Genomic DNA, 23254 nt, shown 5'->3' with positions numbered 1-23254 from the left:
GAAGACCGGGGTACAAAGATTCCATCCTAGATATTTCACTGGCAACCCCAAGGATAGCCAACATGATTCAAGACTGGACAGTATTCGAAGAATATAGTGGCAGTGATCACCAGTATGTGACATTCAGAGTTGGAATAGCACTTGCTCCAGGTCCACAATGAGTCTACCCTACAGAACAACCCAACTCCGAATGCCTGTAATGAGACGGAAAAGGCAGTGGTCAAAGTGATGAAGGACATTGCTGCTGCATGTGACGCCTCTATGCCGCGACTGAAGAATAAGAGTTTTCACAGGCTGGTATACTGGTGGACAACCGACATAGCATTACTTCGCCGAAGATGTCATCAGCTACGTTGCTGTGCAACGAGAGCCGCAAAACGTCCCCGAAGCCAGGTCTTATATTTAAACAAGTACAAGCATGCCAAAAAGACTCTGAACCGAGCCATTGAAGCAAGTAAAGCAAAGATGTGGAAAGAGATCTGTAACGATCTTGACAAGGATATCTGGGGTAAAGCATACCAAATTGTCGCCAAACGACTTGGAAAGGCATCACCAGAAGCGCCGAAGTCACCTGCCTTAATGAACAACATTATAGCGGAACTTTTCCCCAAACACCCGCCGCGGGAGACGAAACACCACGTTCAAAACAGGCGAAGCAACACTCTTTACAATCGAGGAATAACAAGAAGCGACTAAATCTCTTACGACAGGAAAGGCACCTGGCCCTGAGGATATCCCGACGTCGGTGATCAGGACTGAAGCTCTGAAATTCCCAGATATACTCCTGCAAACTTACAATGCATAATGGGCAACTGGCACGTTTTCCACGGTCTGAAAACGGCAGAGATTGGTTCTCTTAGACAGAGGTAAGGGAATCCGCGTAACACCTTCGTCGTAACACCACTCTGCATGCTGGACATTGCTGGAAAGCTGCTTGAGAAGCTTATACAAGAAAGACTCCGTAACGACATCGAACGTGCCGGTGGCTTTGCCACCAACCAACATGGCTTCGGGAAAGACTGTTCTACAGTCGGAGCGATCGAGAAAGTCATAAAGACACCAAATCAAGCATGTTCTGATAGCCTCAAAGCTCGTAAAGCATGTCTTTTCCTCACACTAGACCTTAAAAAAAGCCTTTAATAGCACAAATTAGGGAGATATTTTAGACGCACTAGAGCACAAATTCGATGCGGAGCCAGAGAATTTGACATTAGTCGACCGTGAAGTTAATGAAAGGAAGCTCAAAGCGGAAACTACAGAAGGCCTACAAGAATACACCATAATAGCAGGCGTTACGCAAGGCTCAAAGATGGAACCCAATCTAAGAAACGGGGACTATGACGAGCTCCTAGAAATTCCGTTGCCAAAGCAAGTAAAACTAACAGGCTTTCCAGACGACGTGGCGGCCACATACATACATTCATACATACATACATACATACATACTGTAACAGGCCGCTTTTAGCGTCACCTGTTAATAAGTTGTTTCCTTATTTAACTTTAATTTTATTTTAAATAAAAAAAAATTTTCCAGTTGTGAGGAAGGTCATTGGTTGGATTCGCCGCGACCGAGTCGCCCTCGCGCGGGTAAAACCGATCGAAGCTCAACTGCGCGCGAAATAAATTTAAATTGCGGTTAATCATTTAAGTTAGATAATAAGTTAGTTTTAAGATAAGAAGTATTGTTCGGTACGATAAACGACGGCCATTTTAACCGAGAAGAGGATCATCGACGAGCATCATCGACGTGGGATAACCCCAAGAGAATCACCGACGACGGAAAGCTGACCCGAGGATCAAACGACGGACTGGTCAGTCTACGGGTCTGAACGAGTGGCGCAGGCGCGGAGTTGTCGAGCTGGCTGTTGAGCGGGCCAATGCTCCAGCCAATATATCAAATAAGTCGATATTGGAAAATTGGACAGGCAGAGCCATCTCTGAAGCGTCAAGAGAATCAAGGGCCCAGAGAGAGGGGAGTGCAGCCAGGCGGGCAATAACCAAGCCATGTTTCCTTCTTCCACGTGTTCCCGCGACAATAAACGGACGCTGGTTTTTTGAGGTTGCTTTTCCCCTGCGATTTTTCTTGGATGGTTTTGTCAGTTGCTGTGCACTTGATTTTTTTTGTTAATTATTGATTTAAAGTAATTATTACGACGACGTGAATAATTAAGTATCCTTGCGACGGATTATCGATAATTTTGAGCAATAACCTACGACGTGAGAGTTGATGTGTCAACTATTGTGACCGACGCAATTTCCATTGTTGGAAATTTCTTTTTTCTTGTACATCACACCGTGTTGTGACTCGGAGGTCAATTCGACTTGGAAGCCGAGGACGACGGAGTCGTGCGACCCAGCCAGGACGATAACTATCTGCAGTATTTTTCATTGCTGTAACTTTTTTTTGGAGAACGACGCCTTCTACCAGGATAAGTGGTCTCGTCTCTGAAAAATCTCGTGGGATTCAACTACTCGGACGTGGAGTACGAGTGACTTAATTTTTTTTTGTTGTTAATTTTTTTATTTTAATTTTGTTTTGGTGCATTTATTCTGGAGATTATCCCACGAGATATTTCTGGTACCAATACTAATTGTTGTAGTGATTATTCACATTCATATATGTGACTGTCATAATCCCGATTATTGAGCTTCGGTCGTGCGGGTAATGCGCCGGTTAAGAATTTTGTGTTGACAAAATCAATTTAATTAATTAGAAAAAAAATTCGACGCTAAATTTGTTGGGAATATTTCATACGTATTTTGGATAACTACATTTATTGCGACGGTGTCTGAGGTATCAAGGATACTTTATTGGTTTAATTTAATTAATTAATATGGATTAACATTTTTACGACGATTAATTTATCCAATTTAATTAAGTAGACGTAATTAAACAATTTTGGGACGAATAATATGTTGGATTTAATGAATTATTATTAATGAAGAATTTTTATTTAATTTAATCCTGATTATTAACTAATGAATGTACGACGATTAATTTGCCTAATCTAATTAATTATTGTCAACTAGGTTTCTTTTGTTCTTGCGATAAAATAAACTGTTGGTTAATTACAAATTACTAATTGCACAATTTAGCAACGATTAATTTGTTGACTTTATTAATAATAAACAATTAAAATATTTTCGACGAGACTTACAGTCAATTTAAATAATTACTAGTAAGTAAACCATTGTGCAACAATTAATTGTGTAACTCAACTAATTATTGTGAGTTAAAATTTGCGACGTTTATTTTTTTTGGATTTATTTAATTATGATTGAAATTAAATGCGACGTTGATTTGAGTTCTTGCAAAAATTTAATTACGATCTATTAAATTAATCGCGGCATACGATTTTGGTTTGTTTTTGGGAATTTATTGTTAATGGATGAATTGTGATTTTGATATTGAGGTTCTTTGGACATTTTATTTTTGTTAATTAAATTCTTGCGGCTTGTTCTTCAATGAAGTTAATTATTAATGATTGAATTAATTGCGGCGTGCGAAATTTGATCCATTGATTATTGTGATTTTGTATTCCGGCGACCATTTATTTTATTTTTTCAATAAATTAGAATTACTAATAAGATTTCGGCGAATTATTAGTACCCGAACGATCGTTCCTAGTTCCTCTTTAAGTTAGGTCGCACCTTTTACCCGCCACCCCGACGAAGAGTCTCGGTCAGAGTAATCCGGACTCGACGTGAGTGGAGCCTAGCTCCTGGTGCCCAACAATAATAAAGCAGGTTGGCCAAATTTATTTATATCGGACTTCGGCCTCGCTAACGCACGAGGTCAAAAAACCCGTTATAATACATACATACATACATACATACATACATACATACATACATACTATAACATAAGGATTTTTAAGGTCGCAGGTCCGTACGTTGGGCGTCAATTTATAACGCAAAATTTTTAAAGTCGATCCAGGTTTTCGATCGCTACAGTGTTCCCCGTTTCCAGACCTTGGCGGGAGTCGCCAATTTATAATCGGGTTTTCCTTGAGGTTTTATGGGAACTTACTGCTTCCTAAAATTCTCAATTATACTTCGGTATGTTTCCGATTTTTGGTTTCTGGTCTCAATAAAATTAGGGCACCAGGTAATTTTTAATCACTGGAATTACCAAACCAGTGAAAACGATATCAGATAATTTTTATTCGCTAGGAATTATCAAACTAGCCAAACTAAACGAGATTAGATAATTTTTGATCGCTAGAAATTATCAAACTAGCCAATAAACGTAAACCAAACTGAAAATTAAATATAAACAAAATTAGATAATTTTTGATCGCTAGAAATTATCAAACTAGCCAATAAACGTAAACGTAACCGGAAACACAAAACTTAACAAAATATAGACCAAATAACCAACAATCGGAAAGACAACGGAATACCTCGGGGTTGCTCAGTGTGCTGATTTGTGGAGAGAGGGTGTGATTCGAGTAGAGAGTGGATCCATGATTGCAATGACTTTATTCGCAACGCCAAAATTTATGTTCAACAAGATCCTTATTTATTTAACCAAAACTTTATCTTAAATAACAAACTTGAACATAGCTACGACAACATTATCGAAACGACATAACTAACAATCGGAAACGCTATAGTCATGTTACAGACTCTTACTCTTATAAAATTAAACAAATAAAATAAATAAATCTTAAAATAACAATCTCAAATAAATAAAATGAATCTAAACAACTTGAATAATATTCTCAAATAAATCTGTCAACGTACTCTAGATTATTTCCAACATAAAAGTATCCTGTAAAATCGGCTATCTAATGTCTCATAACCAAGAACTCGATTATTAACGCTCAAATTACAATAAATAAAGCGATCTCATACCTTATAAAAACAATGTCGATGCTGAGTAACTTTTTATTATATTTTTAATAACTTTATAAGTCTGTAATTTTATCTGGAGCCAAAAATAAAATGCAAAAGATTGAAACCTTAACCTGGAACTGAAAACTCTACGCACGTCCGATCACCTTAAGTGACCAGCGGCAACTCTTAAACGCGACTGTACTCTACGAAGTCCAAAACTCGACTGTTTTTCGTGATTCTCTCACAACTAAAATCTCTATAAACAATTAATTCTCAAATATTTCAAATTTTTAATCAAACCATTGAGGTTCTGAGTACGGATATTCCTTTGGTGGATGCTCTCCAGGAACTGACTACGGCTGGGATCGAAACTCAAAACTTAAAACGTAAACGTAACATAAACAAAAGTGGATAATTTTTATTCGCTGGAAATTATCAAAACTAGCCAAAACGTAACCGAAAACTTAAACTGATCCCGTATGCTTTCGTCATGTCCCTCTATGTCGGAGCGCTGGCATCTCAACCAGACTTAAGCATTCCACCTGGACGTCTCAATGGGTTAGACTGGTGTCTAACGTCAAACGAAACCGGGTGGCTTATAGTCCCGCTCCACGGCAACGCTGACTTACCCACCACGTCCTCTGCAACCTCAAAACCCAAAACTAAAGATTCAGAACTCGAAACTCAAAACTCAAAATCCGAAACAAAACTCAAAACTCAAAATTCGAAACCCAAAACTCAAAACTCAAAATAACTCAATAAAACCCTTAAATGACAACCTTGATATTTTTCACAACTTGACTCTAAAAACTACTCTTAAAATCCTGAAATCTCAACTGTAACATTAATTCTCTAAATTCACTCTAAAACTATAAACTTCGTTACTCGGCATCAACACTCACTTAATTCACAAAACAATTTTCTTTAATCTTTAAAATTATATTTTCTATGGTATTTGGCCTTGAAATATCAGCTTAAAACTACAAAAATTTGTTGGAGCTAGTGACGTGCATTTTAAATAGACCCCGGTCGTGAAAAGAACGTCACAATACATACATACATACATACATACATACATAGATACATGCATACATACATACATACATACATACATACATACATACATACATACATACATACATACATACATACATACATACATACATACATACATACATACATACATACATTTGTTTTTTTCTTTTTACAATAACAATCCAACGCGTTTACGTAAGAAACTCACATTTTGAAAAATCTCACATGAGATTGAGGGATGGGGGAGGGGGTTGAATAAAATATCACGATATCTTACCGGGGGGGGAAGGGAGGGGCAGAAATTCTTAAAAAACACTCCACGTAATTTATGGACGCCCCCTAAGACAGTTATCAAAAAACCTTTGACCACGCTCGCCGAGCGCCTTTCTTACTGACAAGCCCTTGACCAAGCTCGCCGAGCATCTTCTACCTGACCTTTACCGACTTATGTACTGATTAAGTGAATGTAAAGGGATCGTCAGTAATCAATAAAATAAACCATAAAACGAAATATTTGTGATCTTTTAATTAAAATCACAAAATTCTTGTCACGTTAATACCATATTTATTTTTTTTTTTTGTTTATTCAAAGTCGCATAAACTACTAAGGTCATAAGCGACTTACTAGGGGGGAACTTTTGAGATTGGAACTCGTTTTAACTTTTTTCGAACTTTTGAGAGTGGAACTCGTTTTTAACTTTTTTAGGCTCAGCAGAATAATACACTAAAATATTGAAAATATTCATTGGTGTACGCCGGACTCGAACCCGTTCCAATGCATTTTGGAAAGCAAGGGCCGGATCCGATAGGCTACTGCGCGCCTTCTATACTATATTAATTTGCAAGAAAACAGTAGTAATTTTGGGACTAAAATTTTGTCAATTCTTCTTAATAGTCACAAAAATAAAGTAAGGTAAAATCAGTGTGTGTGAAGACGTGTGGGTTGTGTGTGATAGAGAGTGTATCTATCCTCTGCTTGTTGATGGTTTGCCGAGTAGAGGAATGTTAGTTATTTAAGTGGTATGTGTGTGTAACGATCTTCTACTTGTTGATGTTTTGCCGAGTAGAAGAATCGCAGAGTGTGTAACGATCTCTACTTGTTGATGTTTTGCCGAGTAGAGTGATCAAATATCGTAGAGCGTGAGAATCCAGTGGACAGCGCGATTTAGTTAAACACGACGATCTCTACTTATTGATGTTTTGCCGAGTGGAGTCATTAAAAATCGTAGAACGTGAGTTGTAATTAATGAAAAATCGCAATAAAAAATTTTTGCTGACAGATTATTATTTATTTTTCTATTCTGTAAGTGCTTGAATTTTTTCAATTTAAAATTTTAATATTTTATATGTTTAAATTATATTTTTCGTTAGAAGGTACCAAGGGGGCGTGGCTTCCAGATACCCGACCGCCCATTTTCGCGGTTATTTTCAGCCCTCTGTAAAAGTTATAAATATTTATCTTAAAATACCAGGATAAGGAACTTTTTTTTAGTAAATTTCACCTCTTTTTGGAACTTTTTTCGAATTTTGGATATCTCAAATAGTTTTTGAGATATAAACAAAAAACTAAACTCCCTTTTTTTTAGTTAATTGTTTCTATAAAATTGCATCATTTCTTCACAATCAGTACAACAAACGTCTAATTTCTGATGTAGAGTATTCAGATGAAATTGTTGAAATGATGAAATCTCGAGATTTTAATCATAATACACTAACTGAAGAAATAGAGGAAAATGGTTGGCAGAGGAAAAAACTTCCATTTAAGATGATTCTATCTAGTGATTTGGTAGATTTTCCAGAAATGACTGAAAAAGATTTGAAACTTTTGTTTCCTGGTTCTTATCAATATCAACAAGCAATATCATATCTAATTGAGATGATGGATGAATCAGATAATTTAACTATTCAGTTTGTCAGAGATAAAATCAATATATTAAAAGCTCAAGTACAATCTATTGGTAGAAAGGTTTACATATGTTCTATTGGTTATAAACCAAATACAATTGGATGAAGTGGAGTATCAAGATATAGCTGCGAATGTGCTAATGGACTGAGGATGATTGGTCGTTGTTCACACATAGCTGCAACAATTTTTTATCGGGTGCACGGCCAATATTTGGCTTAAATCCCGAGACCAGCAGCAATACTCAATACTTTAATCAATAAAGACAATGTCACTACTGTGATTGATGAAAATAGCGACGAGGACTAGTCATGAGTTCATGAGATTTTTATTGTTAACAGATTAATGTAATTAATATATTTTTTCATAGTTTATAATTAGATATTAATATTGACGTTATTGAATAAAGAACAATTACTATCATATGAGCGTTCTGAATTTATTTTGTTGTTTTTACCAGTACAATATTTATAAAAGCTTTGTATTTTATCATTTTAGAAGTTAGTCATAAAAAAAAATCAATTTTTGCGCAAAAAATCGATTTTTATTTTTTTTCGACATGTGGTTCCCTTAAGAAAAATTTCTCAAGCTCATAATATCTTCGGAAATTAAATAGGAAATTCAAGAAAAATAATTTCATATTTTTACGACTGTCGTAAAATGCTTAAAAATTAAAATTAAGAATAAAAGCTTGTTTTATTAGGTTCTTACGGACAAATATAGCTCTTATGTTTTTTCCAAATCGCTACCATCATGCCCCTAAACATATCCGATTACTAGATTACTCGATTAAGAAGATACTGAGAATAACAATTTCCACCAATTTTTAGTATTTTTCGACTTATTCAGACGTGCTAGGAGATAATAATCTGAAACTTGTTGCATCGAAGTATTTCATGGGTATGAAGATTTCTTCAAGTTATGAGACCGATTTCTTTTTGGGGCCGATTCGGTATTCTTATCGTTTCAGGTTCTTTAGATCATTTTCATTATATTTAATTCAAGTTATATTCATAATTTCAATTTATGAGGTACACAGAAAAAGATAGAAATCATGAAGTTCGCAGCCGATATAGAAGAATGGTTTAAAATTGGTAAAAAAATATTGCTTTTCAGTCTTTACCAATAAGACGGATTGAATCGAATTGAAACGAATAGACTAATTGGTCTTTCACAAGTTTGATTAAATCGAATAAAGTCGACTAGAAAGTTCTTTTCGATCCCGATTGTTAGGATATACTATTTTCATACGGGCCTTCAGGGTCAACCGTTTTCCTGATTTTTTTTAATAGTGTAACAATTAATAATAATCATGAAACTCAATGAAGCTAGTCAACCTCACCCGAAATCCAATACTTGGATAATTTTTATTTTGAACAGAATGTAAATATTAATTAAAATTAATTTTATGATGATTTCAGACTAAGCCGGGACTTATCATGGAGGTTGTTCATAACTCTCTACAAATAGAAGTACCATCTAAAAATTTTAAATTAAATTTAGATGACTCATTGTATTTACTACAACATTGCAACAATTCAATTGAAGAACATTCGCTCCCTGAAACGGAACGCTTTAGTGTAGAGTTAAAGAAAGATATTTGTGGACTTGGAATAACGGTTGCAGGTTATGTGTGTGAAAAAGGTGAGTTCTTTGTATCATAACGTAGAGAAGTTGCAAAATACGATTTCATACGATGCAAAGTCGTAAATTCTTCAAAAGGAATTGTACTATCCAACCTGAGACACAATTCATTTTTTTAATACAGTTCACTTCCAGTTTCATAAACAGTAATATGATCAGGATCACGGATAATTGAAAAAAATAATGTTACTCAATTTAAACAATCGTTGATTTGCAACGTTTTGTCGTTATTGATTAGCATTGTTTTTTTCAATTACCCGTGATCCTGATCATATTACTTAGACATAATCTCTTATAATGCAAAAAAAAAAAAAAAAAGAATGTCACTGCAGTAATATTAAACAGTCGATATAGTCATATTTTCTAAATAGCAAAGTAATAACTGCGATCGATCGAGTAGAAATTTTCCCATCACTCTTATTGAAGACCCTTCTTAGTAGTCGTGCTAAACGAAAAGTGACGCTAATATGATTGTCAACTTTGCTATAATGTAGAGTCGCAACTAGACAACAACTTAACAGAAATACCTTAAATGGAAAACTTAACCGTAACTTTCCGAAAAGTTGATGAAAAAGTATGACGACATAACATACGTAGATAAATCTGTAAATTTGAGCACAAAAGATAACATACCGATCATTTTTGTGAAGTACGAAAATTGCCATAGACATAAAAAAAACGGCAACTATGGGAACCGAACCTAGGACCTGACGCTTGACCGACTAATTCATTTCCTGTTTACCGAACAGAGGTACATTGAGAGCAGAGTTTCTTATAACAACCACTAATATAAATCGTATGCATGAACAATTCGTAGTGAACAAAACTTTTTGTCTAATTTATTAATCATTAATTATCAATATCTATATATAAATACAATTATTATTATTATTATAAAATATATATATGATTACCAATATAAAAATAATAATAGTATCTATGAGTAGATTGATAAAATTAACTATGTATACAGAAAATTGCAAAAATGATTCTACGATATTGTTAAGGTAGTTCATCGCTTTAGAGATTATAATTCGTCCTAAATTAGAAAAATAACAGAGGTGAAATCAGATTTAAAAGCTCGAACTTTGATAAAATTATTTGTTTAGTATCTGGAACTAAATATTGTTATATGTAAAAAAAAGTTGGATAGATTTAAATATAGTTCCATATAGTAACATATTTAATTGGAGTGAGGACATAACAGAAATTAAATATGGACGCATCAGATCATATCAGGCCAGATATAAATGCATCAAAAATTTTTATATGGCCTTACTAGCTAATATCGAGCCTGATCAAATAGTCTAGTCAACAAGTGCCTTTTAGGTCAAAATTTTTTCGAAGGCTCGGAAAAATATGATTGAGGTGTCATTCGATTCGTTATTACATCTAGAAAGTTTTTGGAAAATTTGAAGATGCGCTCGCAAAAATTACAAAAGTTATAAACAATTAACTAAAAAAAAAGGGGGTTTAGTTTTTTGCTTATATTTCAAAAACTTTTTGAGATATCTAAAATTTGAAAAAAGTTCCAAAAAGAGGAGGAAATTTCCTAAAAAAAAGTCTTGACTCCCAGAATTTCAGGATGAATACTTATAATTTTTACAGAGGGCTGAAAATACGCCCGAAAACGGGCGCTCGGGTATCCCGAAGCCACGCCCCCTTGGTACCTTATAACAAAAAATATTATTTAAACATATAAAATATTAAAATTAATAATTGAAAAAATTCAAGCACTTACAGAATAGACAAATAAATAATAATCTGCCATCAAAAATTTTTTATCGCAATTTTTCATTAATTTATGCATTAGTTAATTAACAATTTCGTATAGCCTGTACATCAACATTGCAAGTGAGATAATTGTTAAACTATGAAGCTCAATTTTTTTTCACTTTGCTGAGCTGTTTTTCAATAACCACAGAATGAATTCCTATCGGTAGAACTAAATAATTGTTAATCCCCACATTGTTATTAACAATTTACGTCGGTGACAAATTAAAAAGTTAAATAAATCCTGTAAAAAAAATTATTTTTTTCAGACAATTACATTGATTCGTTTTCCTATTAATATAAGCGACTTAAAAATGATTTTTTATAATTTTTATAATTTATTGTTTAAAAAATTGTTATAAACAAATGTGTTAATTATTAGTAATTTGAAAAATTCTTTTTGGATTCATAATCTTCAATGCAAATTATGATTTAAAAAAAAAAATCGTTTCTTAAAAAAATTTTTTTGTTGCTTAAAAACGCTTTTGTAACGGGTAATTTTTGAGTGTTTCTTCTTTTTGATCGAATAAACGCTGAACGATATGACGATACTGCGACACAAAATGCCCCCTTGCTCGAATCTGAAGCTCGCCGGAGTCCAGGATAAAAGGGGGTCAAACCACAATATTCAATCCGAAATAAAACCGACAGGACTCAGTTACCTATAAACTATAAATAATTACGTCTAATGATTAAACTCAAAATGTCAGACAGGTTATGATAGAGAATCAAAATAATCATTTAATTATCAAGATCAATTCATTAGGTTAATGAAAAAGGTTACAAAAAAAATCACAACACTCTCGTAGTACAATTTTAGGTTATATCAAACCTCAAAAACTAAATCTAACGACAATAATACAAAAAAATGACTTCACAACGTCGGTCAACGCACGCGTATCAAGGCCCGATCAAAACTGGTCTGTACAAGACAACCTTTCACCCACTCTCACTCTCGTGAGCGTCAAAATCGCGAACTAAAACTCCAAAACTGGTTACCCGCTTCCCCAGGGGACTAGCCGTCACCCTGGGCCTAAATCTCTACCCCGAGAGCGGATGGAGAGTATCCTCTCCGCTCCCACCGGCACGGCGTGTGATTACCTACCGGATTTTTGACAGAGGGTTAAAAATCCAGGGAAGTCAAATCTTGCTGAGAGTTCAAAAGGTACTTACCAGTGTTCAAGACGAACCAAGGTAATGTCCCTCCAGCTGTTATTGGTAGAAGAATATTCCCTCAATAACACTCTGTCACAAGACTCGCTTTTTCGTGAAAAGTTTTTGGGCTTTATTATTTTCCCAAAAACTCACTTACAACGAACCGGAATGATCGTTTTTGCCATCTATACGGTGTTTACAAACTATCAATTTAATTGGTATTCCTTCATTCTATATCCATTCGGTTCGTCAAATTCCGAGTTTTACTTTTCACTTTGAAAATTAAATATCAAATACATTCTCGATCATTGTCAACAGATTACATACAAATTCGACAGAATACATTCCCATACTAAAACTTGCTCGGGACTTAGAATAATTTCTTTTATAAATTGGAAATTTACAATAATTTGTTTCCAAAATAATTAAATTAATTTTCTTTGAATAAATTTTAACTAAAGAAATATAATCACAATTAATAATCGTCATAGACAAAATAATACTTTTATAACTAAACTAATTATTATCCCCTCTAGATATTCCACATTGGTAACTAAAATATTAAACATTAATTGTTTTAAACAAGCGATATTAACTAACAAAAGAATAGTTTTCGATCTTTATAATCAAATCTAAATTAAATAATAATATTTTCACAAGTTTTTAGTGAATAATACTCTCAATATCGTAAATTATCATTATTAATAATTAGAATAATAATACTGCACTCGTAAACAACAACTTAAATAAAGAAAAACGGGTTATTTACAATGTTAAATAATAATTTCTCGAGAAAATACGCCCGTCGAAGTATCAGGCGAACATGAATGACGAAGAGTAGGTAACTGCCGTCGTTTCCCTCCTCGTCCCTTCTTCCGCGCCATACTCCTCAGCTGTCCTGTACTAGCCATCGGCCCTCTTTTTCCGACTCAGTCCCTCTTCCCTACTCTAGACCCTTTTTCCGATATCTGGGTCATACTTTCGTTAATTAACAATTTTTTTTTACCACTTGCATTTAATATTAAGGAACCATTTTTTTTTAAATCATAATTTATGTTTCTCTTTGATAGCTAAAAAAAAATCTAATTTATTTTTAAATTTTCATTGTTTATTAAATAAACAATTTGTTATAAACAATTAAATTTTTTCGGTATATTTTTTTTCATACTATACACTATAAAACACAAACAACTAACTACTTTTTTTCATAAAAAAAATTTATTTATATTTTTTATTGAATTTTAAAAATTATTGCCTTCTATACTCCATTAGACTCACCTGATTTTTCATGTTTAAACTAATTATATTTTGTTAACTAATTGCAATACGATAAAAAAAGTAAAAACTTAGTTGTTCTTAATTAATCAAGGAATAAATTAAGCCCAAAATTCATAATCTTTACTAATTATTTAATTAATTTATACCTTTTTTTATAAGAAAATATAAAATAAATTTTTATATAATTTTATATAATTTTCGGAAGTTAAAAAACATTTTGTTGTAAATTTAAAAATTAAAGAAATAATTTTGGAACGTATTTAGTGTGCGTAGTTGCAAAATATTATACTTTTTATGAAATTCGTAAAATTGATCTACTAAAGCGGAAAAAAAAATTTGACACACACAATGATATTCACTTTTGCATACTTCTTTTAAAAACGATGACTCATGAACCAATTAACTGATTTTCATATTCTTGGCAGCAATCGAAGTGTTTTCTTGGCTCTAATGATTATTTTATTTCATCAATAACCATCAAAAAAAAATTTTGGAGTTGTCAGAAGAAAAGTTTTCTTGAAATTTTTCGTTCCGGATAACTCTCGAACGAATCAATCGATTTTGACAGGACTGGTAGCAATCGACGTGGTTTTTTCATTCTATAAGCGCATTAGTTTTCTGAATTAATTAGTTTAGCCATTTAGAAGATATTTCAAAAAACCGATTTTTCGATCATTTTATTCTTGAGATTTCTCAAAATCTAGCTGACCAAATCGATTCAAATTTATATAAAATTTAATGACAATGATACTTTTCAGATTGGCAACTATTTTGATCTAATCGATCAAGCTGTGTAAAAGTTATACGAGGTTCACACACATACACACACACACACTCACACACACACACACTCACACACTCACTCACTCACCCACCCACCCACCCACCCACTCACTCACTCACTCACTCACCCACCCACCCACTCACTCACTCACTCACTCACTCACTCACTCACTCACTCACTCAGAGAGAGAGAGAGAGGGAGAGAGAGAGAGGCGAGCTTCCTAGGACCTTAAAACGTTAAGATTTGATGAGAACTCGATTTTCGAAAAACGGGGTGGAACCAATAACTTCCCGATTTTTGAAAATTTTCAATTTTCTTAGCGGGAAGTTAAAAATATCATTGATTTCTTTGACCTACTCTGATATAGATGGGAATCTCCTTTAATTATATAGATAGATTACGACAGCACACAAAAAAAAAAGTTGTATGTACTTTGAACCAGACCCACCTACGAATATATGTTCTGACCTATTGAATCCAAATTCGAAGCTTGCTTGACCCGGTACCCTTCATATTTGAGAAAATGAAAAAAATCGTAAAAAAAGGCAAAAATTGCGAAAAACTTCAGTCACAGTGATAAAAAAATTTTTGTGGACCCAGATCTAGTCGGGTTTCATGTATTTCAATTTACTGAATCTTAATCTGGAAGTTAATTAGCCCGTTGAGCCATCAAAATTGGAAAAAATTGCGCAAAATGCAAAAAAATTGCAATAACTCATGAAAAGTCGAAATTTTTAAAATAAAAATAATTAGGAAAACGGTTGACCCTGAAGGCTATTCCTGTCGTTCGTTTGTACTGAACTGTTTTGTCTTCAAATGACCTACGCAGTGAGTTCCTCTTACGTTTTCTGTTTATTTCTGATATTTCTCTAGTTAACATCCAACGAAACCTGCGATCGTAATGACATTGTAATTTACTCGATAACAACCCTTAATTTCACTTATGTCTTGATGAAATCATTTTCCTTGTTCTTTGATATAGTCTCCAAGATTTTCAGAAATGTTCTAGACTATTACAATGGTCTAAATCTATCAATTAAAATCGAATTAGGCTGTAAAGCGGGAAAGAAGAGAAGTTACGCTACTTATTGCTCAATGCGTTCCACATTTACGTCACAGGATAATAGGGAGGAGAGAATTGAGAAAGGAATTAGAAAGGACCTTTTCAATGAGAGTTTATAGAATATGCGAAAAAAAATTCGGTTAGCTCAAACTGAGATTCAAACCTAGAACTCTCCGAAGACGTGTTGGCTACTCTGATATGTAAACTACCTGGTCAATACCAAATTTTTTTTTGTTTACTAGAATTTTCAACGGCGCGCCCCCTATCGGAATTCTCGAATGAATCTGTCGTTTATAAATTGAAAATTGATGAATATGTCGAAGAATTTTTGTTCATTTATTTATGAAATGAATTTGGATTTTGATGTAATTCGGATAGGCTAATTTGCATAGACTGATTTATTTATTTCTATCAATGGTAATCATTTGGTTATCCTTCCTTTTCTGTCAATATTTCATAATAATATCAAATGACTATGTGTTTAGACATAATGACACGACGATATTTGACATGATGACATTTGAATTGATCTAACAAAAAAAAATTGCCTTTAGGCTTATGTATTTACGTAAAAAATTTATTTCCTGATTGTTTATGGAGTAAAACCGTGGACGGGTACTTTTGTGTTGTATATTATAAAAATAGTTATACGGTTCGCCGGATTATCATAGTTTAAATGAGGATGACATACACAGACTTCTTAGAAAATATCTTATAAATTTATCGAACATCGATTCCATTTCACATCTCGACGGCGAAAAACATTTAATAAATGGATATAATTATTTGTTGGATAATTTTTTTCTATTGAACTTATCCGAGAACCGAAAATTCATTAGTTTATGGAGGAAAAATTATGATCATCTTCGTACAGTTGATGTCTGGATATTTTTTTTGAGCAAAGAATTTGTTACCAAATCGACCAATTATGTGACGAAACTCCTTAAACATATAAAAATATACTTAGACATAAAATATGCCCTTAAAATTTATTCATATATCAATGATCGTCAAATAAATAATCATCTTACGAAACCGCGGACGTACACTTTGACATTATTATTTTTTCCGTGGAATGCAATGGGCGATGTTATGTCCAAGGGCGTTTTTAGAGCGGTAGCGTAAACGGTGGAGGTTTGGACTAACAGTTTAAAGAATACGCAACGGAGTTTTTAATTCCGTTGTTTTAATTATTTATGTGGGACGTTTTCGAGATACAAACTTACCACGCCTTCGTTTGAGACTGACGAATTTTTATGGGACTAGATGTACTTACTCTCTGCAGGAACTTTATTGATGGTCAGATCCGTGGTTTTAGGGCAGCCGTTAGCGCCTGTTCCTTGATTGGGCCCTTTGGTTGATTCTTGCAGCGGATGGAGTGGGGTGGATTTGGGCTGCTTATATTACGGGCTTCTTATTTTATGAAATGACTTGTTGAAAACTGATTTCACTTTTATTGAGATTTATTTTTATAAACATTAAAACTTACACTTTCACAAATTGATTTTAATCGAAATTATATTAATGAATTTGATTTATTTGAGCTAACGTCCTCCAGTCCCCCGTAGGGTAAAGTGCACAAATTTAGCTTTTTGAGATGTTTTATTTAAACTTACTGCCCGGATTCTCGCCTAAGTGCAGGGCAAATTAGAACTTTGAGATTCCGGTTCTCTAGATTTTTAATTAATAACTAATACGTGGCCTGCCGGTTGAACCGAGTCTGAACTCGTCTTAAGTGCAGCGCAAATTAAGATAAGGGACTTTTACAAGGCACGGGTCCGTCAATTAAACGCGGAAGTCGAATTAATTGCTCAAAGACCAATACGTGGCCTGCCGGTTGAACCGAGTCTGAACTCGTCTTAAGTGCAGCGCAACTTAAGATGAAGGACTTTTAGAATGCACGGGCCCGTCAAGTAAACGCGGAAGTCAAATTACTTGATCAAAGACAGGCGTTGGCTGTTGATCGCCTTTTTAAATACTCGCGGTGCTGAGATTGCAGAAGTCCCCGCTAGTCAACCAGCAGTCGCGTAGCTTATATTTTATTGTGGCTTTCGCGCATGGAGAAGTCTTCCATCTGCGCGGGTGATTTAAATTTAAAGAAAAAAAATTTTGGGTTGGACATAACATTCCCCCGGAAAAGCGAGATGCTAGTATAGTTTTTCGGTTTTCCTATGGCCATCTTCCCCATAAGCGAGAGCCACTTACAAAAATTTTTTTTTTTGACTTGACTTAATATAATTTAGTGTAGTGAAAAAGAGTAACAGGAGGAGTCATCTAGTGCTTGTATTTAAGTTTAATTCATATTTTAATACTGCAATGTGTTGCACTGTACATATTTTGCTGACAAATGATCTTTTCTTATCTGGTTTCGCTTGCCTCTCGAGTTTCACGTAGCCGGATAGAGTGTTAGTGTGCTTCAAACCGTGAGCTGTTTCAGTTGAAAAAGTTTAAAAATGTATACATGCGAGACCAATTTCGAGGGCTACGGTACTTGGTACCAGATGGCCCTAATGGTGTATGGGGAGAGGGTAAGTAAGGCATTATTTTAAGAAAAAAAAAATTTTTTTTTTTTTTTTTTTCATTAAAACACCTTTGTTTCGTAAAAAAATTTTTTTCTTTTTATTTCTAGGATTTGAGAAGGGCGGTTCGGCTCTTGGCGGGGTTGGCACGTCCCATCCATCCGCGAGAAGCCTTATTTTTGGCTTCTTGCCTGGTGACCCTGTTTGGCTCTCTGCCTCCCGAGGTCGTGGAGGCAGTCGTCTTCTTCGGATTCCAGGACCTAGTGATGGTAGCTGAGGACCAAGACTTTGAGGAAGTGCTCGCCCCCAACCACGAGGACATCGATCGTTTAAGGATCGCCTTGCTCGAGGCGATCTTTAATGGTTTGGTCACCATGGGGTAGAGGTATGTTACTATATGCTTCATGGTTACTATTTAAAAAAAAATTTTTTCTCTTAAATGATTATATTTTTTTTTTGTTGCAGGCCAGACGTATCGAGTGTCATTGCTTCCGCCAAGAGCCGGACGCGTCTTTCTTTTCATAAAGAAAAAAACTATTTTTTTTTATATATATAAGAAAACTTTCCTTGTTTTTGAGGAAATAAAAACAAAAATTTTTTTTTTTTTCAAATGGTTTTTTTTTTTTCAATTTGTTTCCCATACTTTCTCCCCCTTTTTTTTTTTTTTTTTTTTTTTTTTTTTTTAGTTGATTAATAAAATAGTTAAGTAAAATAATTTAGTTAGATAATTTTTAGATTTATGAAGATTGCTCTTAAAAGAGAGTAGGGAAGAGGAATGTTTTTGTGGGTATGTGTGTATACGTGTATTATATGTATACCCATGCGGTAACACAGTCGTGGGCGTGGCTTGCCGAGAGGCGGTCGCGATGAAGCGGGAGTCGGTAAGTTACTCTGCTTGACTTAGTAGCTCGTTACGATTAACGCTAGATGACTCTTCTTGTTCTCTTTTCTTATTTTACTTTTGATTATTAAATACTAAATGTTTAAGTTAATCGTTTTGAGTTATAAAAAGATTTTTGAATTCAAGAAAATTTTTGTATGAGTGACGTTAGCTCTGAAATAAAATTTTATATTATAAAGAGAAAATATTTTTTTTTTGTATATGGAAACTGTTGTGTGTATATATTTAAAAAAAATTTGACATGATAATAATGTTAATAGATAATAATATGGTAAAATATAATAATTAGTTACATATATGTGATAGAAAATTAAATAGTGTATAATTGGATTCCTTATATAGTTTTAAGTTATTCTTTATATAAGTTTTATATAGGTTTAATATAGAATATAATTAACTAGTTGAATGATTTGATATTATAATATGGTAAAAAAAAAAAATTTGTATGATATGGTGATAGTAAAATGGAAGAATAATTTTTGGTGGAATTTATAGAAAAAATTTTGAAAAAGAATCTAGATCAAAAATTTTGAGATTTTGCGCTGTTTCCACTCGTCCCCTCAAGGCCGGAGATAATTTTATCTTCAGTCTTTTGTCTTACTGTCGCAAAAGATTTGTAAGTTAAAATATATTTATATATTTTTTTTTTTATAAATTAAATGAAAATTTATCTTGCATTTTACTATCCCTTTTATTATTAACAATTCTTTAGTGTTGATTTTATTTTCTACGATGTTGATGTTTGGTTTGTGTTTAGATCGGTGATTTGTAGTCTCTTAGTCGGAATGTTTTTGACTTCTTTGGTTTCTCGATGTTTTCCGGCGCTTCTTCAGTAGTTGTTTGCTTACTCGGTGGACTTCCTTCTTCGTTGGTTTCCGATTTCTCTGGAAGTGCTTCGTTGACTTTCATCGGTGATGACGTTTTTTCTTCTGTTGTTTTCAGTTCTATAACGGCTGGCTTTTCGACTATTTTGTTGTTTTGTCGCGGTTTTAGTAGGCATCGACGAATGAGCTTTTGTATTGCGAACCCGCTTATAATGATCGATAGTATTCCGATTGTTGATACCGATCCGATGGTTATTTTCTTATTAGTTTCTTCTTTCTGGTGATCTAGTGCTATTAATGACATTTTTTCTTCGTTTTCTTCTAGCCCTTGACCCCAAGGTTCGAATTTGTCGATGATTGTAGCTGGATCTGAAAGTTTTGTTAGTAGATTGGGATTTTCGCTGTTAAATATGATACTCGAGTTTAATGTTTCGATAGATAGATTGAAACTTGGTGCGATTATTTCTATGTTTGTTGATTCTCTAGCCGTTCCTCGGACTTTATATTGGTTGCAGTTTGCTTGGCATCCTTGTTGTAGGTGTATTAGTCCGATTCCGTTGATTATGGTGTTTCCGGTAGTCAGTTCTGGGCATTTCCATTGGATGTTTTCTTCTTTACACATTGAGTATGCCCACGTGTTTTTCTCATTCATTTTTATCCAAGTTAATTTACATTTTTCGATTATTCTTACGTTGCACTCTCTGAGATATTTTATCTTTGGATTCATGAGTAATTCCATTTCACAATCTACTTCTTTTTCTAGTTTCGTTATTTTCGTTGGAATGTCGGTTGGGCAGGCCATGTCTGGTCCAATGGGTTTGCAGTTGTCCACGTAATCTTGTTCAGCGAGGAAATATTCTTCGAATGCAGGTTCCGTCATTAGATATTTTGACGTAGGCTGAATTGTCAATGTTGATAATTGATCTCCGATTTTCTCGGACTTGGGAAGTGATTTCAGTTCATATGCTAGCCACGGCGTCTGGTCGAAGAGTGGTACCGTTATTATTATCAGGAAGTGACCGTTCGATTTTCCTGTTTCTATTTTCGACACCTTCGCCAGCGTGTTGATGTCCATGTGATCCAGAGGTTGTGGCGGATTTAAGGTTGGATGTTTTTTTATCATGTCCGCTGTGGCTTGGTTTAGTTGTTTGGCTGACACTGTTAAATAGGTCAGTTTTCCCCATTCTGCTTCCTCTATGGCTTTTTCTACATTGTTGAGAGTTCTTAGGTGGTTAGTCATTCGGTGAATATTTTCATCGCCTACCATTGATAATAGTTGGATCTTTTGTATGTTTGTTATTTGTTTATTCGTTGATTGTTGCAGAGATACTGAAGTTCTCGCCAGTTCTTTGATTCGGTTGGTTATATTTATTTCGTGTTTGAGGATTTCGTTGATTTCGCTCTTAATGATGTGGGTGTTATTTTGCGATAAGTGTACCAGTTCTCTGTTGTCTTGATATAACTTGTCTAGCTCATTGGAGATATGTTCCTTGTCGCTGTAGTCCATAGTCCCGAATAATTTTCGTGCAATTGAGCCTACGAAGCCGCACCATGGTGCTCTTTTTGTGCGATTCTATGGATGTAATTCTTCAAGTTGAGGATCTTCGAGGAACTGCCTTAGCCGGTGTTTTGCTTGTTCGATTTCGGCATAAATTTCTCGGTGTGTGTTGGTTCTCAGGTACGACATACAGGATGAATGATTGAATTTTTGAGAACATATCCCATAAGCTTCCCATATATTTTGATTTAAGTAGGGATAGAGAGTTACTAGTTTTTCGATGTTTATTGAGCTGATGATTTGCCATTCTTCTCTGATGAGGTGGACTCTTTTGAATGGGTCGTATAGTATGCCCGGATTCGCTTCCATTGGTTTTATTTTCACCTCGTCAGCTCCCCATGCCAGGTATCCGATTCCCAGGAGGAGAAGTGGTGCAGCGATCATAATTTTTTTGTAGATTTCTGCGTCTATATATATGTATATTTACTGAAACAAACAATCTAAGTTCTTTTTAGTCGAAATTTTCGCGGCTGGCTGTTTTAGCCTTATTTGGGTGGATTAATTTCCGTTTTCCGTTTTCTTTTTCTATTATTAAATTCCCCATTTCGTTTATTTCGACTATTTTGTATGGGCCAGTATAGTAATGATCTAATTTATTTTTTCTAGGTTCTTTTAATGTAAATACGAAGTCTCCTACATTAAATTGGGCCGGGTGTATATGTTTGTCAAATCGAATTTTTGACTCGTGTTTAGCTTTGGTTAGGTTTTCCGCAGATATTCGTTGGATTTCGGAAATTCGGCTAATCAGGTCTGCTAGATAATCGTTATATGATTCGATTTTTCTGAAGTCTGGAAATTGAGTCGGACTACGGGCTTTTCTTCCATACAAAATTTCGTAGGGTGTGAATTTCGTAGCCGTGTGTACGGTGGTATTATAATTTAGCATTGCCATTGGGATGTATCGATCCCAGTTACTGAATTTATCTACGTAAGTCCGGAGGTAGTCGACTAAACGCTGGTGAGATCGCTCCAAGGCTCCGTTCGATTGAGGATAGTAGGAAGAAGTTGTTATTCTTTGAATTTTCAGCGCTTTGGCTAGTTGTTGGATTAATTTGCTTGTGAATGAGGTGCCCTCATCTGATAGAATTACGCGAGGGCACCCATAAAGGGCGATATAATGATTTAATAAGGCATCTGCGACTGTTACTGCTCTGATATCAGGGAGAGAAACTGCTGCAGCTGCTTTAGAAAAATTATCTTGAATCGTTAAGATATGTAAGTTACCGTCAGGGGTCATAGGTAGGGGTCCTACAGTATCTATACTAATTTTCTCGAAAGGTTCAAAGGGTGTATCAGTGATGGACATAGGCTGTTTGGTTTTTATTCGCGTGAGTTTATTTTTCTGACAGATTTCGCAAGCTCGAATGTAATTATAGATATTGTCTTTCATTCCGGGCCAGTAATATCTTTCGCGAATACGCCAATACGTTTTTACAACGCCTTTGTGGCCCCCTATTAAACTGTTATGATTTTCTTCAATTATTTTTGTTCGTAGGGATTCGTCTGGTATTTCGACATTCCCTTCGCACAAGGTAATTGTTAGTGGGCAATCTCCTAATTCGTGTGATAAATAAGCTTGGATGTTAAGGTTGTCGAACTCGTCTCTTTGTTTTGCACAGCGGAGTGAGTGAATGTCATGTATGTGCATCGACTGTCGAAGATTTCTCAATCCTTCGATCAGGTCAATTGGGTCTAGTTTTTCAAAATGTTTTGTCTTGATAAATACCGTGAAGATTTTACAACGACCTAACTTGGTGACAAATACATCCCCTTTTGTAGATTTTGAGGCATGAAGGTCGTCAGCATGTATAAATCTTAAGTCGCGGAGCAGCTTCGCAACAGGTTTTATTATTTCGCAGTCAGCCGCTAAGAAATGTAATAAATGGTCTCGGGCATAAGTGAGCCCATCTCGGCTGGTTGCGAATTTTATTTTTATTTCGGGACCCTTTTCGGATATACTTTCGTCTGAACTAGAGGG

At 34.7% G+C, this 23254-nt stretch overlaps 2 protein-coding genes across 4 annotated transcripts in view; both read left to right on the top strand.

The window, feature by feature from the left end:
- The window catches only part of LOC141529515 (patj homolog), a 769735-nt gene that overhangs the window by 429478 nt on the left and 317003 nt on the right, over positions 1-23254 (top strand). For all 3 annotated transcript variants that reach the window (XM_074246076.1, XM_074246077.1, XM_074246078.1), the window contains one exon: positions 9199-9421. In XM_074246076.1, coding sequence (XP_074102177.1) covers positions 9199-9421 — 223 coding nt within the window. The remainder of the gene's footprint in view (positions 1-9198; positions 9422-23254) is intronic.
- LOC141529547 (uncharacterized) lies at positions 17055-18485 on the top strand. Its single transcript, XM_074246151.1, has 2 exons — positions 17055-18002; positions 18104-18485. Exons 1-2 carry the CDS (start codon positions 17928-17930, stop codon positions 18374-18376), a joined length of 348 nt encoding a protein of 115 aa, XP_074102252.1. The 5' UTR covers positions 17055-17927; the 3' UTR covers positions 18377-18485.

This window comes from Cotesia typhae, unplaced genomic scaffold, assembly GCF_013202065.1.
Source record: "Cotesia typhae breed Kobodo isofemale line unplaced genomic scaffold, CoteBio_Ctyphae contig_48, whole genome shotgun sequence".
Classification (NCBI taxonomy): Eukaryota; Metazoa; Arthropoda; class Insecta; order Hymenoptera; family Braconidae; genus Cotesia; species Cotesia typhae.
Note: the sequence above shows the minus strand (reverse complement) of the source record. Positions and strands in the feature narration are given on the sequence as shown.